The 16,825-nt window shown below is 32.8% G+C and overlaps 1 protein-coding gene across 2 annotated transcripts in view; it reads right to left on the reverse strand.

Moving 5' to 3' along the window:
* Positions 1-278: 278 nt before the first annotated feature.
* LOC131041485 (protein neprosin) overlaps positions 279-16,825 on the reverse strand; it is a 42,706-nt gene continuing 26,159 nt past the window's right edge. The window contains exons 3-9 of one of the 2 annotated variants that reach the window (XM_059209059.1): positions 2,072-2,273; positions 1,900-1,971; positions 1,630-1,803; positions 1,358-1,537; positions 1,203-1,268; positions 939-1,076; positions 279-814 (exon numbers count right to left, since the gene is read on the reverse strand). In XM_059209059.1, the coding sequence (XP_059065042.1) occupies positions 407-814; positions 939-1,076; positions 1,203-1,268; positions 1,358-1,537; positions 1,630-1,803; positions 1,900-1,971; positions 2,072-2,239 (1,206 nt within the window). In that variant the 5' untranslated portion in view covers positions 2,240-2,273 and the 3' untranslated portion in view covers positions 279-406. Of the gene's footprint in view, positions 815-938; positions 1,077-1,202; positions 1,269-1,357; positions 1,538-1,629; positions 1,804-1,899; positions 1,972-2,071; positions 2,423-16,825 lie in introns of those variants that run through there. The other variant, XM_057974603.2, reaches the window with a different exon arrangement.

Consider the following 16,825-nt stretch of genomic DNA (forward strand, 5'->3'; position numbering starts at 1 on the left):
AAGGCTCCCATATATTGAAGACAGCTTTTATTTCATGGATTTTCTTGTTTTCCTTTGCTTCCATTTCTGCTATTGCAAAGTACAAACCAAAAAAAACACTTATAGATATTTTATGTATGAATGTTTTATTGAATAAATACTTAGTCCGAAACACGGGCTTTTAAACTAAGTTAATTTACTCACCATTGGCACTTCCAGTAAGAATGAAAAATAACAAAAACACACTTCCTGAAGAAAAAGAAGGCTAATAATATTTGCAAGGAGTTAACAGAACGCACTTCGAAGAAAAAGATACACTATTCAAATACACCAGAAAGTACATTTAAGTGCATATATTTTATTTCTCTGCTGCTGTGCAGCTCACACACTCGGCTTCATATCATTCATGCTTTGGGGCAAAAGTATTTCAATACGTACAATAACCAGCATTACCTCCAGGACCTCCATAATATATATGATGCCCCCAATAGTCATCTTGTTTCACATATCCTTTTATACCATAACAATGTCTTTTACTTAGGAAGTAATTCGTTTTTCTATCAGTTATAAGAGCACCATTATTAGTAAACAATCGTATGTTCCTGACAAAAGCTGCTTTCTTAAAACCTTTTCTAGCGAAGTCTCCACTACCCATTTCCGTCTTGGGAAACGGAGTTCCTCGCTTGCCAGATCTTATCACTACTTGTCCTCCAATTTGGGCCAAATTCCCATAAAATGTCAAGTCGTGGAAAAGAATTGCAGGCCAATGACCCACTAACTTGTCTTGTAAATATACTGCCCACACTAGATTGTTTGCATTATTACCCCTGGTTTCCTGAAAATTATATATAAACATTAGTGTCAGCCACTTTGTAAAGATGTAATTTAGTATGTAAATAATGTAGTTTTCTAACCCTTTATATTAAGGAAACTACAAATATACAGATATTTGTGCTTACTCTTCTTATGCTTATGGTGCTGTCCATCTGTGTACCATCATATGCAGAAATACCAGGAATTGGCATTCCTGGATAGTATTCTTTTCCTTCTTGAATAAAATCTTTACAAGATAGGTCGATGCAGTCTTTTTCCTCGCCCTCCAAAAGACACAGATACAATTTTAGAATAAACTTAAACAACTACAAAACTATGACAAAATTAAAAATTGTAAAAAACATTTATTTTATATATTAAATTATCTAAAAATCCATTTAAATCATTACCTTACGGAAAACCCTATGGGCAACATAAAATGTAACGCGTGGACTACCATAGCGACTGGGGTAAACCTGCAGGCGTTACATACACCTTAGTATCATTTCTACTAATGGAAAGTATAGAGCTAGTAGAAATAAACAAAGAAAGTAATTATTCAGACCATCCATCCAGCTTCCATTGCTTCGTTTATTGACTCATCAGGATTCTCATGGAGAAGACGCAATATAGCGGCGCTAAAAACTGAATTACTGGTGTCCACGGAAGGTTGCCATACGTTGAAAGAAGCTTTGATCTCATGGATCTCCTGGCTTCCCCTTGGACTTATAAATGCTACTGCGCTCTACAAAATATAGATAAAAGTAGTTCAGGGTGAAAATAAATAATTTTCCTTGACGTTTCTTTACTAATATAAAAATTTCATTAGTATCAAACCTTGGCTTCTTCATGAGTTTTCTGTGTGTTATCGTGCAATCCTGTATTTAAGTATTGTCTCAGAGATCCTGCTCTTTCAACACGTTCACGTGTGATCTCCACGATGGGCACACTTCCCTCTGGGCACTCTTCTGCCGACGAATTTTTGTACGCAAAATTATCCCTTGAACCTTTCTTCAATCCACAAACAAACTATGCACTGTGAGATCGATCTATCTCATACAAACAAATTGAATTAAAACAAAAAAGGTGAAGGCTGCAAAAGCATACGCTAGTGTTTCCCGATTGAAGGGATATCTGGTCTTCATATTTTACACAAAGTACTTTTTCTCCATTGCCGTTCTACAAACAAAACAATACAAATGCAAAAAGTTTAAATAAAAATGAATCTTATGAATTTATGCACACAAATGGAAAAATTATATTTCAGTAAAAATGAAACCTGAAATTTATGCACCGCTGGAGGATTGATGTAATTTATGTACTCATCAATGGTCATAGTTTGCAGCTTAGACAGCCCATTGATGGTATCATCGTTCAAATCAGCCGCCAATATCAAGGGTATAAATATGAAGGAAATAAATACTGAAAACACAGTGCCAGACGTCATAGTTGAGGAAAACCTCCCAAGTCAGTATCACTATCTGCAATAAACTTTCACCCAAAGAACACAGAGCTTTTCCCTGAGATTGTGATAGATTACAATGTACAAATGTCTTGTTTATAAAGGCAAGAGCGAGATGTGGTATGTACAATTACCTTGATGCAAATATTAAATGGAAGCGTGAAATAGTAAATGATCTAAAAACATTATTAGATAATGTTCATCTAAAACTAAAATATTAAATATTAACTTCTTAAGTAATAAATGTAAACTAAAATATTAAATATTGGCTTCTTAAGTAATAAATGTAAAATAGGTTATTAATAAGATTTACACTTCCTTTTAGTTAGTATAGAGATTAGTGCGTGATTTTATAGAAGATATTCGAAAACTAGTCATATTTAAATAATTCATATTGAATGTTTGATGTGGTTTATCAAAACCTAAACATATATATAAGAGATATTAAATCTTTCAATTTTTTATTATTTCAGTTAAATAATATAATTTTTTAAAATAAAAAATGAAAGTCTTCATATCAAAAAACTTTCTTTTTATATATAATTTAATATATTTATAAGCTAGTAGCATAGTAAACTATTAAAAAACAAATAAAAAAAAATATTTATTAAGTTATAATTTCAATAAATTATTTTCAATTAAATTTTAGTGAACTCTTATTAAACAAAATAAAAATTGAAATGTACCCATTATTAAAACTGTAATCCTAATTTTATCATAATCTTAATGCTACTACAATGGTAGTTGTAATCAAATATTAATTGCAGCCTTTTTTGAGCTCTAACTTAAATAGAAACCTAATCATAGTTGAACTTAGAGTGATTTTGTAGCTTAATTAATGTCTAAATTGAACTGATGAAATTAGGCTTGGAGTTTAGTTTAATTATAATGTTCAATTATAGGTTTAGGGTAAATGTTGGATTTAATTTAATGTTAGCTAAAGCAGTGAATTTGCTTTAGTTTTAGGGTTCAATTTGGTTTAATGTTACGCTCAGAGTTTAATTTAGTTAAATTCTTAATTAGGTTTAGGTGTAGGGCTCAATATCGTTTAGAGTTATAGTTCAATTTGATTTAAACCTAGGGCTAGGGTTTAATTTCGAGGTTAGGGTTGGTATTAAAATAGTTCACATAATGTAGTAATGGTTATGATTGAAGTGGATTTAGTGTTAGGTTAGGGTTCAATTTGGTTTAAGATTTAGCTTTAATTTTGTTTAGGGTTAAGGTTCAATTTAATTAAGTATTCAATAAAATATAAAATTTGGATTCAATTTTATCTATTGTTGGTTTAGTGTTAAGGTTCAATATTGTTTAATGTTAGGGTTGAGTATGGTTTAGTCTTCAATTATGTTGAGGGTTACATTTTAATTTAGTTTATTGTTAGGGTTAGAGTTATATTAGGTTTAAGATTAGACTTCTTGTTTTTTAATATTTAGGTTAGGGTTAAATTGAATGTTCAAATAGGTTTAGTCTTAGTAGTGAATGAGATTTAGGGATAAAGTTGAATTAGATTTATTATTAAATTTGGTTTATTGTTCAAATTCAGATTAAATCTAGATTTATAGTTAGGGTTAGGATCATAACACTAACTCTAATTTAATAAGGGTTAGTCTTCAATTTTATTTAGTGTTAAATTAGCTTTTAGTATCTACTTTGATTTGGTTTAGCGTTAGGTTAGGGTTTAATTTGGTTTAGGCTTAGGGTATCTGATTCATGTATATTTTCATGTTTTCATGTGGTTTATTATTAAGGTTAGATTTTAATTTGGTTCAAGGTTATGTTTAGTGCTTAATCTAGTTTAGTATTCAATTAGGTTTAGTGTTGGCATTCAAATTTGTTTGCATTTATTAAGGGTTAGGGTTCAATTTACATTAGGTCTTTATAAAGATTAAAGTTAGTTTGAGTTTTCATTTAAGGTTGATTTTATGGTTTAGTTAAATTTAACCATTTGGTACTAGTTTACTATTAAGATGCGGATTTAATTAGGTTTAGCATTAGAGTTTGACACATGTTTAAGAATGAAAAATAAAGCTAATTGAATAATTTATTTCTAATTAATTATTTAAATGAATAATTTCAATTATATATAACTGGTTTAGGGTTCTTTTTAATTTTATATAATATTTAATTAGGTTTAGGGTTATCATTCTATTTATTCTAGTTTTATGGTTTAATTTATTTTAATGTTAGGTTCAAATTGGTTTAGTCTTCAATTAGGTCGAGAGCTACATTTTAATTTGTTTTTTGTTTAGTATTCAACTTTGTTTATATTTTTTGTTTAGCGAATCTTCTAGATAATTTCCAAAGCTTGCAAAGCTTCAATTCATTGTTTCCAACATTCCTTGGCATGTGGCTGACCTTCACTCACCAATGCCACTATTTTGTCAACACCAAAGTGTCTAGCTAATCCTCCAGTATGCTTCTCCTTTATCAAAATTCCAGATAAAACTTCTCTAAATAACATCCCATCCTAAATGAAGTAATCCAACTACTTAGTTCTATCCACCATAACCGGCTCTCTACATTCTTTCTAAGGTTTTACGAAATCTGGGTCATTTGCATACAAGGTCTTCAACTCCTCAAATCCTAATACTTTCACACTCATCTCTATCAGCAAATTCCTCCTTCTACTCAATGCATCAACAACAATGTTTGACTTTCCACTTGTATACTTCAACACAAAGGTGTAACTCTGCAAGAGTTCTACCCATCTCATGTGTCTCTAATTCAACTTACTTTGATAGTTAAAATATTGAAAAGATTGATGATCATTATACAACACAAACTCCTTAGGCAACAAGTAATGTCTCCATTTATTCAAGGTTTGAACTATGACATAAAATTCCTGATCATATTACACACAATATCTCCTTCTTGCATCATTCAAATTCTCACTAAAATAAGCAACTTCTCTCCCTTCTTTACTTAAGACTGTTCCAATTGTATTTCTACTTGCACCATAGTCCACTTGAAACACTTTGCTAAAATCTGGTAAAGCTAGTATTGGTTGCTTAGTCACCTTTTGCTTCAACAATTAAAAACTCTTAGTTGCTCTAACTATCCACTTGAATTCTTTTCTATCTCCCCTCATTGTCTCAGTCATAGAGCCATAAACTGAACTGAAATTTTTGATAAGCTTATAGTAGAAATTATTCAATTTGTGAAATGATCTTACCTCTCCAATGCTTTCCAGTGTAGGCCATTCAACAATTTCTTTTACTTCTTCAGGGTCCATCTTCAATCCATCCATAGATATAACAAATCCCAACTATACCAATTCTTCCTTCATGAAGCTACACTTCTTAATATTTATCAACAACTTTTCTTCTCTTAGTCTCTGCAAAACTTGTCTCAAATGCAACATATGTTCCTCCTTTGTCTTATTGAAAATAAGAATGTCATCCAAATACACAATAACAAACTTACCCAATAATTTATTCAATAGCTCATTCATTAATCTCATGAAAGTACTTGGTGCATTAATCAACCCAAAAGACATCACCAAGCATTCATACAATCTTTCATTTTTCTTGAATGTTATCTTCCATTCATCTCCTTCCCTAATTTTGATCTATTGATATCCACTCTTGAGGTCTATCTTTTTGTAGTATTTGGCTCCACTCAAACAATTCATTATGTCATCCATCCTAGGTAAAGGAAATCGGTACTTCACTATGATCTTGTTTATTTCTTTAGAATCAGTACACATCCTCCATTCTTCATTCTTCTTAGGTGCTAACATGGTTGGTACTACACAAGGACTCAAAAAATTTTTGATCAGCGTTTCTTCAACAACTTTGGCACTTGTCAATTTAGCTCCTCATTCTCTATCGGTGTCATCTAGTGTGCTGCTTTGATAGCAAAACTAGCTTCGGGAATTAGGTCCATGCAATGACTGATAGCTTGTACGTGATCAATAATAGCTTATGAATCATGATATCTCCTCACAACTCTATCCCTCTCAAGAGTGAGCACCTGTACCTATGCCTTGAGCTGATATATTTGTGCTCTAAGGCCATCCATTGTCTCCTACTATGGCTCATCCTACTGGGCTACATCCTGCATACCCTCCTTACCACCCTCCTCTTCACTTGCTAGAGTTTGCACCCGAGTAGCTTTCATAATCTACCACTAAATGAGGAGCACATGATCCTCTGAATCCTCCTCCCCCTCATCCCAACCACCCTATGCCAGCATCACTCCCAAATTTAGATGGATCTGCCCAAAATCAATCCCCCTCCCCCAACCTCTATCTAATCCTCCACCTCTTCCTAATCTAGGAGAGGTTAATCCTCTTACTAATCCAATCCCTTCTCTACCTGCACTCTTCTTGCCATAGGAAGTGGCCTCCCAACCCTACCAACCTATCCAAAAGGTCCTCCTTGGACTCTAACTCGACCTCTTCTCCGTCCTCATCTCCCTCCTTGGTCATCTTCACCCTCATCCCCCTCATCTCCTCCAGCCTCATGAGAAACTCTAAGCTCTTGTCTCTATCTCCACCATCTAACAACAAGATCACATGAATCATCTTCCTCATCTCTTGAACTAGGAGGAGAATCTGTAGGATTAGTAATGCAAAGAAATGGGTGTGCAATAAGGTAGTGTGCATAATTCGATGTAATCCCAACATCCAAAATATGTGGTCTCAAATCCTATGCCACAATGGGAACAACCAAAACCTTTGCGTATGCTATCTCAAAAGACAATGAAGGACCCCAATCTCATCTATCCTTGTATCACCGTGCATACATCACAACAGCATAAGGCATGTGTTGAATGATACCAAACTATCTCAAATTGCGACTGAATAACTATCTCTCAATAATAAATGGAGTGCGACTAATCAGATACCTACTCTCCAAAATAAAATAAAAAATACGAGTGTCATCTAACCATGACTCACAATGAATATAAGGTCTCCAAATCATAGTATCCATGGAATCTAGTACCCATCTCCAATAGTCAATATTACCAGCTTAGGCTAAGTAATAATACCTTTGTACAAATACACATATGGCTGACCATCACCACAAACTCTGTCATGTATCAAATAAGTAAAAATAATGTGCACCCAACACCGGACCTCAAGAAATGTACAACTAGTAGAGAGACTAGCTCTGCCATCATAAACAACCTAATGTAAATCATGATACAGCTGAGAAAGCACACACACACCCCATGCATACCTAGTATGATGTTGCATCATGCTCTGCAAAATGCCTCCCATCGAATGACAAATCCTTGAGACCTCCAATCAGGACATATGAATCCACCAATCAAGCTTGGAAGTATCAATGGGAGAGTCTCATAGTGCATGATCATGTCCTCCCATCGAATCTCACAACCATCAATTCTCTAATCACCAAACACTGTCCTACATGCCTCTGTCCCACCTAGATCTTGGTAGTCATACTGGACAAGCTCGCCAGTCATAGGAATGTGAAGGATCCTATAGACATCCTCAAGGGTCACACTAATCTCACCAGTGGAGAGGTGAAACATGTTGTGCTCGCTATGCCATCTCTGAGCTAATGCGGTCAATAGACCCCTATTATATGTAATATTTGGAATGTATAATAGGTGACATAATCCATAGGCATCAATATGTCTAATCTCTCAACTTTGGGACTAAATGGCACATAGTCGAGAATTTTTCCCAACACTGGAGAACATCTAGTTTCTCCTATTTAATTAGACAAGTTTTATATCAATCATCTTTCCTATCAAATCAACATTTAATGAAATATATTCTATCAAGAAAATCAGGCTATCAATCAAATGATCAACAAATTAAGCTCTTTATCAAAGTTTAAATCAGTCTCTTTGAGCTCCTAATCAATTTATCAATCAGGGAAACAAACAGATATCCTATCGATCAAAACATCTATCAAGCAATCAATCAAGCAATCAAATATATTAATCAAATTTATCAAATAGTTGATCAATCATCATCAATTGTCTATCAATCAATCAAATTCACACATCAATGATCTAATCAGATTCATCTAATTGAACTTTAACATTGCCAAAATAAAAAAAGTTCAATTTTAAACAAAAGTGTTGTACAACAGAACAAAAGTGCTATCCTAATCACCACATGTGCTAAAACAAGCATTTGCGCTAACCAATTAAACATATGTGTGAATACACAAAGAAAAGGCACTAAATTAAGCAAATGCACTAACATAACGATCAAATACACAAGCATAATTCACATAGGCGCTAACCCAACATTTGCGCTATCATCTTTGACAAAGGCATGAACATACAAGATAAATATGCTAAATCATCAAATGCTTTAACCAAAATGATAAATGTGCTAAAATACCTAACAAATGTGAGAAACTACAATGTGAAAATCAGAAAAATTTGAAAACTAGCCTAAATCATGCGAAAAAATCAGAAAACTTGTATGGAAAATTCAAACCAAAGCTTGGGATAGGTCACTCACCAATGGGCTCTACTCAACACATCTCTGGTATTCGCAGACGTACTCAAATCAATGCCTCTTATACTGTATTGCCATCTTGCCAGCTCAACACCCCAAATTCTTTTTTCTCCAAACACTAACAAATTGCAAATGAGGATAAAATTGATCTATGTTAATTTTATTATTACCTTTTTTATTTTTGAAGGGGTAGTTATTTTTTCAAAAATGGGGAAATTTTATTTGTTTTACAAAAATGAATTTAATTGAGGGGCCTCTTTTCAAATCTTTTCAATCAATTATCATGAGATCAATTGCTCAATCAAATTTTTCAACAATTTCATGATTAATCTCCCAAGGGGGCACACAATCAAGATTTTTATCTTCATTAGGGGTATTATCAAGACTTGATTTAATCTTTGAAACAATGTTGTCTCAACATCTTTTCAAAGAGGGGCAAAATGTATACACATAAAATTGGCTAAGAGTAATTAAATAAATATATTATATTTATTTAATAATTATTCTTCTATTAAATAGTTAATTTGAAAAGATTAGTTTATTTAATTCATTTCATATTCTTCTATTAATTAATTTAATTGAAACATTTTATTAATTAATTCATTTATCTTCATTTATTCTAATCAATTAATTAAATATCTAATATTTAGTTAAACTTCTATCCACTATCCTATAGTCTCATCAGTTAAATAATTTATTAATTATTTAATCTTCCTTTTCCAACTCACCTCATTTCCACATCACTTCTTCTTTTCCACCTCATCGATCATGACTAAAGATATTAATATTTTTAATATTAATATGCATCATTATCTTCAACATTCAATTTATTGTCCAAATAATATGTACGTACACACATTTCTCAACCTTCCTACATCTTTGGAGGGAGTTGAGTACACCTATCCTCTTATCCCTAAATTTTCTCCAACTATCCTATATTCTCTCTATCTCATCTCATCCTCTTGCTCATAGCCATCCAAATTGCAAGATTTAATGAGCACTGTTCATCTCTATCACCTAGGCTTATGCACTAGAAAAGCTATGAATAGAAGTCTCTTAAGCCATTTTTGGAACTAATAGCTAATCTCATAGTCAAATTAGGAGTCTTTATCTTTGCAGCTATGAGTTCATTTGGTTAGCATTTTTAGAGTTGTTTTTTAGCAATTTAGCATAAATCATTATCATAGCTTAGCTTTGCACATCGTATCAATTATCAGTCCATTAATATTACAAGCTCCATTAATATTTATTATTCCTCATTCTTTATATTAGAAGTTCCATTAATATTTAAACCTAATGGATTTTCTATTACAAGCATGCATGGGTACAATCATGTCCATTTTAGATAGGTGGACAACTTCAATGGGACTATAAATATAAAGTTTATATAATGTTAATTTCTATCTTATTCTCATAAACTAATATTAAAAATAGAATGAACATGAAAATGCCTTCCAAATACAAAATTTGCCCTCAATAAACCAACTTGATCCTCATTATAGAGAAATAAGAAGCTTGAAAGGTGGGAAATAGCAATAACCTTATAAATGTTTCTTTTACTAATCAAAAACAAAAAAAAGTTGCAATAAATTTGTAATCAAACATGAGTAAGTCAAACTTTAAAGGTAGAAAATAATGCTAACACTACAGTAGCTAAGATTAAAAATTAGATATCTAAATGTAAGTTTGAACAAATAGATAAAAGCATACCATATTGAAACATTATGCATGTAAGAGAAAAATATTCATTCTTAACTCCGAGTATCTTTCCACCTAGTAAAAATCTTTGTGTGCACATCTCATTTTGTACATTAGTAAAGCTTTTATAGAACATATCAGTAGCATAAGCACACATTATGGACCATACTCAACATCTTTAATCAAGTTGAAGTTATCTTGAACATTCACAAAAATTTACAGAGATTTACAAATAAAGCCTTATAAATTTTGTAATTACAGCTATGTAAAATTCCATGCCATTTTAATGCTCCCAAAAATATCAATCAGTTAGAGTGTCAGCACAAAAGATTATAGATATTTACAAACAAAGCCTTGTATATTTTTCAATACCCTTCAATAGGAACTTTGTGATCGCAATCATCCTTAGTAGGTTCTGACTTTGGGTTATATAGAATGGTTTTCATAATTTTGTCTAATACAAATAGGTTAGTTGTCCATTATCCATAACCACATTGCTTAGCATAGAATTGCAAACAACAAGTTTAAATATAAATAAATTTAAATAAAATTTTGGTGTAGCTTAGAGGAAGAATCGATCTTTGAAAGAGATGGTAGTTGCATGTTAAATGCAAGATCTCTTTCCTTCCAAATTGTGGGGTGAAGCAATCAACCATGCTTCATACTACAAAATGAATCTCACAAATCTTTTACAGGTATAACACCTTTTGAAACTTGTAATTGGATTGGCTTACAACTAGAAGTCACCTATTTTTGCGTCTTTAGATCATGTACATGGGCCCACATTCCTACAAAAAAGAGGAAGGTTGTGGGCCATCATATTCGGGTTATTTGTTTGATAACAATTATTTGTAGGGACCCGAGACCCCCTTTCACGGACTTCCATAGAAATGTGGGATGGGGAGATTGGCGGTTTTAATCGCCACCTTCCAATTCGCATTTGATATAGTTCAAATAAAAATTGTTCACCGATAATAGGGAGTGGCTGTTCAAAGGTTCAAAGCCCACCATCTTGACATGATATTTTTTACTTAACCGCCTGTACCACATGGCGCCCGGGCATTGCGCCATATGACATAATAGTGTCATGCCCTGAATGGATTATATACCTCCCACATGTCCAAACAAGATTGGTCCGAATCAGCCATGTCAGTATCTTAACATTAATGTCACGTATCAAGCTCTCATGATGCCATGTCAGCATGATGACATCATCATTTGACTTGATCACATGATTCTTTTTGACAACATTGACCGGCCATAACTCATATGAACTCCGTTTTGCGCGATTCAAGCGAGCGACGTCGTAATGTCTCGATGAGCACTTTCAATTTGACGCTGAGTTTGACCAACTTGGAGATGACTAATTTTTCACCTTTTTTACACCTAGTTTGACCAACTTGAAGATGACCAATTTTTCACCTTTTGAACACCTAATTGGGCTGTTTGATCAAACTTTTGACTGCAAATAACTTCTGCATACGAATTTCTTTTGAGCCCGTTCAAGTTGCGTCAAGATCGTGTCAGCGACCTCTTTCCAATGATGTTGATTCGGATGATTTCAGAGACTGAATCTTTCAGGTTTTCTGGATCTACCTGGATCACTGCTTTCGTCTGGTTTTTTAATTTTCATGGAGGCTATTTACTTTGTAATCTCTTTATAAATAATGAAAAATAGTTTTTTTCTTGGCTCCTAATTTTTTCTTATATCCACCTGCAAGCTATTCTTTTCTAGCTAGATTTATCTTGTGCAGGTTCTGAGAAAAATTTACATGCTGCGAATCAGTTTTAACATAAAATTTTAAATCAAAGGACGGTAATGCCTTGGTCATCCAAACAACAGAAGCTTTTTACCAAAGAGCAGCGTGTTTTTCTCGGCCTCGTCGACTCATCCATGAACAGAAACACGACCGGCCAGCTTGTCATCAAATTCGACACATTCTAGAATGAATCTGATCCGGACAACAATCATGTGGGAATTGACATTCAGGGCATGATACCCAACATAACCATTGGTATGGGAGATCACGACATGGACTTCAAGGCCAGGCGAGCTAATTTAGAGTGCCTTGCAAGTGGCAAAGTAAAATTGAAACCCTGTTTAGATTATCCTCTAGAGAATCGTAGATTTTGTCAGCTATCAATTGTTGGAAAGAAGCACAAAGCGGTGAAAGCGACAAAGAATGGGATAGAAAGAAAATATTTTTCACAAAACATACCCGAATTTATCATAAAATGGGATTGAAAGAAAATATTTTTGACAAAACATACCTGAGTTTAACTGTGATACCTTGCAAATGTCCTAGATGATTTCCACCATCTATTGTCTGCTTCTCTGTAATTTCCTCTCTCTTTGTTGTTGGTTTTTAACAGATGGTAGAAGAGAAACAAGCAAACTCCATTTTCATAATAACTGATTTCACCCAGTCAGCGTTTAAAGACTCAACGCTTGCATAAGCAGTGGTCATAGCAATAGTCAGCAGGTGCATATGCAAAGTGGGCAGGTGGACATACCATAGTTTGGCAGCTACAGTATAACAAGAATGCCAGCAGGATGCGTTCGTCACTCCACGACACCGGTAGAAAGCTAGCAAGCAAGCAGACAGGCTAACACTTATCCGGTGAAAAGTTGAATTTTCTGGGAGCAAAGCTCCTACTTAGAGCCTATCGGCTAATTAATAGCATGTGGTGCCTCTCCATACGTTCTTGTTGCATTTGCATTAATAGAAGGTGACATTACATCATCCTTCTGAGCTCATTTATATGGCCTTACCATAACAGTCCACTTAAAAAGAATTCAATTCTTGAACAACTATATATATATATATGCATTGATCTAAATATTTTACAAATAGATATATAGATTTATATATATGTATATATCTGTATATATATATGTATGTATGTATGTATGTATATGTATATATAAACTTCATTTAAAGAGTTAATTGGTTTAATAATATTATTCATGTTTAAATTCACTTACTCTAAATTATGTTATGTTTTCTTAATTAACAAAGATGTTAAAAGTAAAAGATCAAGGACTGCTTAACTGATTGATAAGATCATGACATAACTACCCAAGACATAAGTTAATGAATTAATCTTTCCGAAGTTCAATTTATCTCTAGGTTCATGGCTCTATAGAAATTTGTTCCTCTTCCAAGATCTACATCCCTTTACTGGATGATGCTCTTAGTCCCTTTTCATGAAGACATTAAATTTCTTTCATCCACTTAAACACCGAAAGAAAGTTAGGTCTAATCTTAACCTTCCAAGATTTCTAAATATAATAAAACATTGTTTTCAATATCAATATACATTCATGCCATTAATTACATCTCAATTAGTATTCATAATAACCACAAATGTTTAGCAATTAATTCATCTCAAATACATAGTAAAACAAAATAAAATTACTAACATAAGAAAGGGAATGTAACATAATCAAAGAAGTTCTCAATGCAATCCTCTTATACAATAAAATAATCATACAACATCAATCTAAATTGAGTTATTTTCTTTGGTTAGAAAATCTATCCAACAAAATAAAATTTCCTATAATGACATATGGGAGAAAGTTTGCATTTCTAATGAGCTTTAAGTAGGTGGAAATAAAAATTTGGAAGCACAAAATAGAGCTCTAGGAGGTAAAATGGTATGGAGAATCTACTCCAAACCACATACTGAATAGTAAGAAATCATGAGATAACAGTACTTAAACACTTTGCATAGAGAAAATATCTTCACCTTGAAAACACTTCCTAAGGGATCCAAAATTCCTTAATATGGAGAACCTCATTACAAGAATAGAAAAGTAAGTTAAAAAATAGTTGTAGCATATCTTGATTATTATCTCACAATTTGAAAAAATAAAATAAAATGTTATTATCTAAATTTACACTTGGAGAACTTAAATGTCATTTTTGACATGTCTCCAAGAAATCACTCCAAATACTATTGATTATGCAATTATCTTCTTTACAAACTATCTAGATGTACTATATAAGGATCTCCTCTTAGCTTTCAAAAAAAAATGAGAAGAAAAAGAAAATTCTGAAAGAGTTGAATGCATCATTGGAAGTCCTTAAACAAAACAAACAAACAAAAAAACCCTTAAAATTTTGCATACTTTGGACTCATATAGCTCTACAACTCAATTTATATAAATTTTGCATACTTTGGACCCATATAACTCTACAACTCAATTTATATAAATTTTACTAGTGTCATTGCTACAAGACTAACTCTCTGTCTCTTAGAAGAGTAGATAGGATGATCCACTATCATCCTTTCTATTTATATTAATGGTTGAAGCTTTGATTAAAAGTATAACCACTACGGGTCTTATAGTTTCTTGGAAAGGTACTAGTATTGATAATTATCTTGTTTCAATCACACACTCACTATTTGCATATGAAACCCCTTTTTTTTTAAGAGCATCCACGGAGCAACCAAAGGAAGTGGAATTCATCATTACCATGTAGTTTAATCTCTCAAGCCAAGTAGTAAATAATACAAAGTCTAAAATTTACTTCATCAATGTCACTCCTCAAGTAAAGAACAGGTTTGCCATATTTTGGGGCTATTCAGTGGACAGTTTTCAATGTAAAATACCAAGGCATTCTTCTCTTCTTAGGCAATAAGAAGCCAAAATTATTGCAGAACATAATAACATGAATGTCAAATAGAATCAGCTCGTGGAAAGTACGATGGCTAACTCTAGGTGGGAAAATTCTTCTATTTAAAGAAGTTCTCAATGCAATCCCCATATACAATAAAATAATTAAGGTACTTTAATCCAATGTGAGATATTTTCTTTTGGTTAGACAATCTATCAAGGAAAATAGAATTTCCGATATGGGCCTCGGAGAAAGTCGGCAAAATAGAGCTCTGGGACCTAAATTGGTATGGAGAATCTACTCCAAACCACATACCAAATGGTGAGGAATCATGAGACAAAAGTACTTAGACACTTTGGAGCAATGAGAGGAGATCGGGGTATTTTGGAGGCCGGTGTGATTTTGAGAGATGATAGCAGAAATTAGCGCCCTCAAACTTAGTCTCTATTAAATAAAATGCATTTACTTTTTAAATTCATTGGCGTAATGTGAATATAGGAAAGCTAATCTAGATAATCTTTTTGCATGCATAGATGACAATGTCATAGCGCAATATGGATAGAATTACAAATTTCTTATATGTTAATAATATTTTTTTATGTCAATATTTTTGCATGGTATTAACGTTCTTGTTCATGGTTTGAAGGATTAGTATTATGAATTCCAATCTAGATGCTGTAGTGAGCTCCATTCTGGCAAGATACAGGTCTGCGTATGTTTAACATCCACTATGTGAATATTTTTGCATGGATGAGAGGATGTCTCTTAAGAGTCTCATTTTGTTTTGTTGCTACTATGAGCTCTATTTTCTTATGTTTCAAGAACACTTATTTTTAAGTGCTCAAAAGTAAGACAGTTGATGTTGGCTGTAACAAGCCTTGGGATAGATCATATCTGAATATTAACCTTTATGTCAAATTTTGTAAATTTATGCAATTGCTCAATATAACAATGGGTTATCCTCTTTACTAAAAAAGTTATTATTGTGAAGATAAATGGGTTAAAAATATGATCACAAGTTTATCGAAGTCAGAGCCAATTTAAGAAGATATCTGCAAATCAAGAAATCTAGGAACTCAAGGAAATTGCTCTAAACATGACTCAATTGGAAATAGAGGCCCTGGAGGCTTTAAAATTTTTGTACTAGTTTCTTCCTCTTTGCTGTCTTTTTGCTGGTCTTTTGAATTGGTATATCTTTGCGCAGCTATTTATGGTAGATCTTTGTTAAAGGGTTTTCTTGTTTTTTTTTAATCAAAACATTTATCCAATTTTTTATGATTGATACTTATTGTGATGCTTTTAAGTTTATTTAGACATAACAATCAATATTAGTAAATTAAAATATTTTGATTTTTGATTTTCTCTTGTAAGAAATTATTAGATTGTTATCAAATGATTGATACATGTAGGTATTTAAGATACTTTTGGCTAAGCAACCCATATAATGGCTATAAAGATACAAATGTTTAGTTATTGACTTAAAAGACCATAAATATTATCTCTTTGATTCTCCACGCCTTATATGAGAGCTTTGAAGCTATAACAAAAAAAACAATATTGGAATTTATTGCCTTGAGCCCCCATTTGCTCCTAATGTGAACAACAAGAATGCAAAGGAGTAAATGGAGGTAGTTGAGTTTGAATTTTGAATTTAAGGGAGAATTTTTGGGTTGATAGCTCTAGGACAAAAAAGGAGAATATTCAGAGTAGAGAAAAAAATTGTAAACAACAATAGCTTGTAGGTGTGTGTGTGGTTTGTCAGTTTAGCAGAGATCGCTCTTGATTGCTACTGACTATGTGTAGATC

Source organism: Cryptomeria japonica, chromosome 7, assembly GCF_030272615.1.
Source record: "Cryptomeria japonica chromosome 7, Sugi_1.0, whole genome shotgun sequence".
Classification (NCBI taxonomy): domain Eukaryota; kingdom Viridiplantae; phylum Streptophyta; class Pinopsida; order Cupressales; family Cupressaceae; genus Cryptomeria; species Cryptomeria japonica.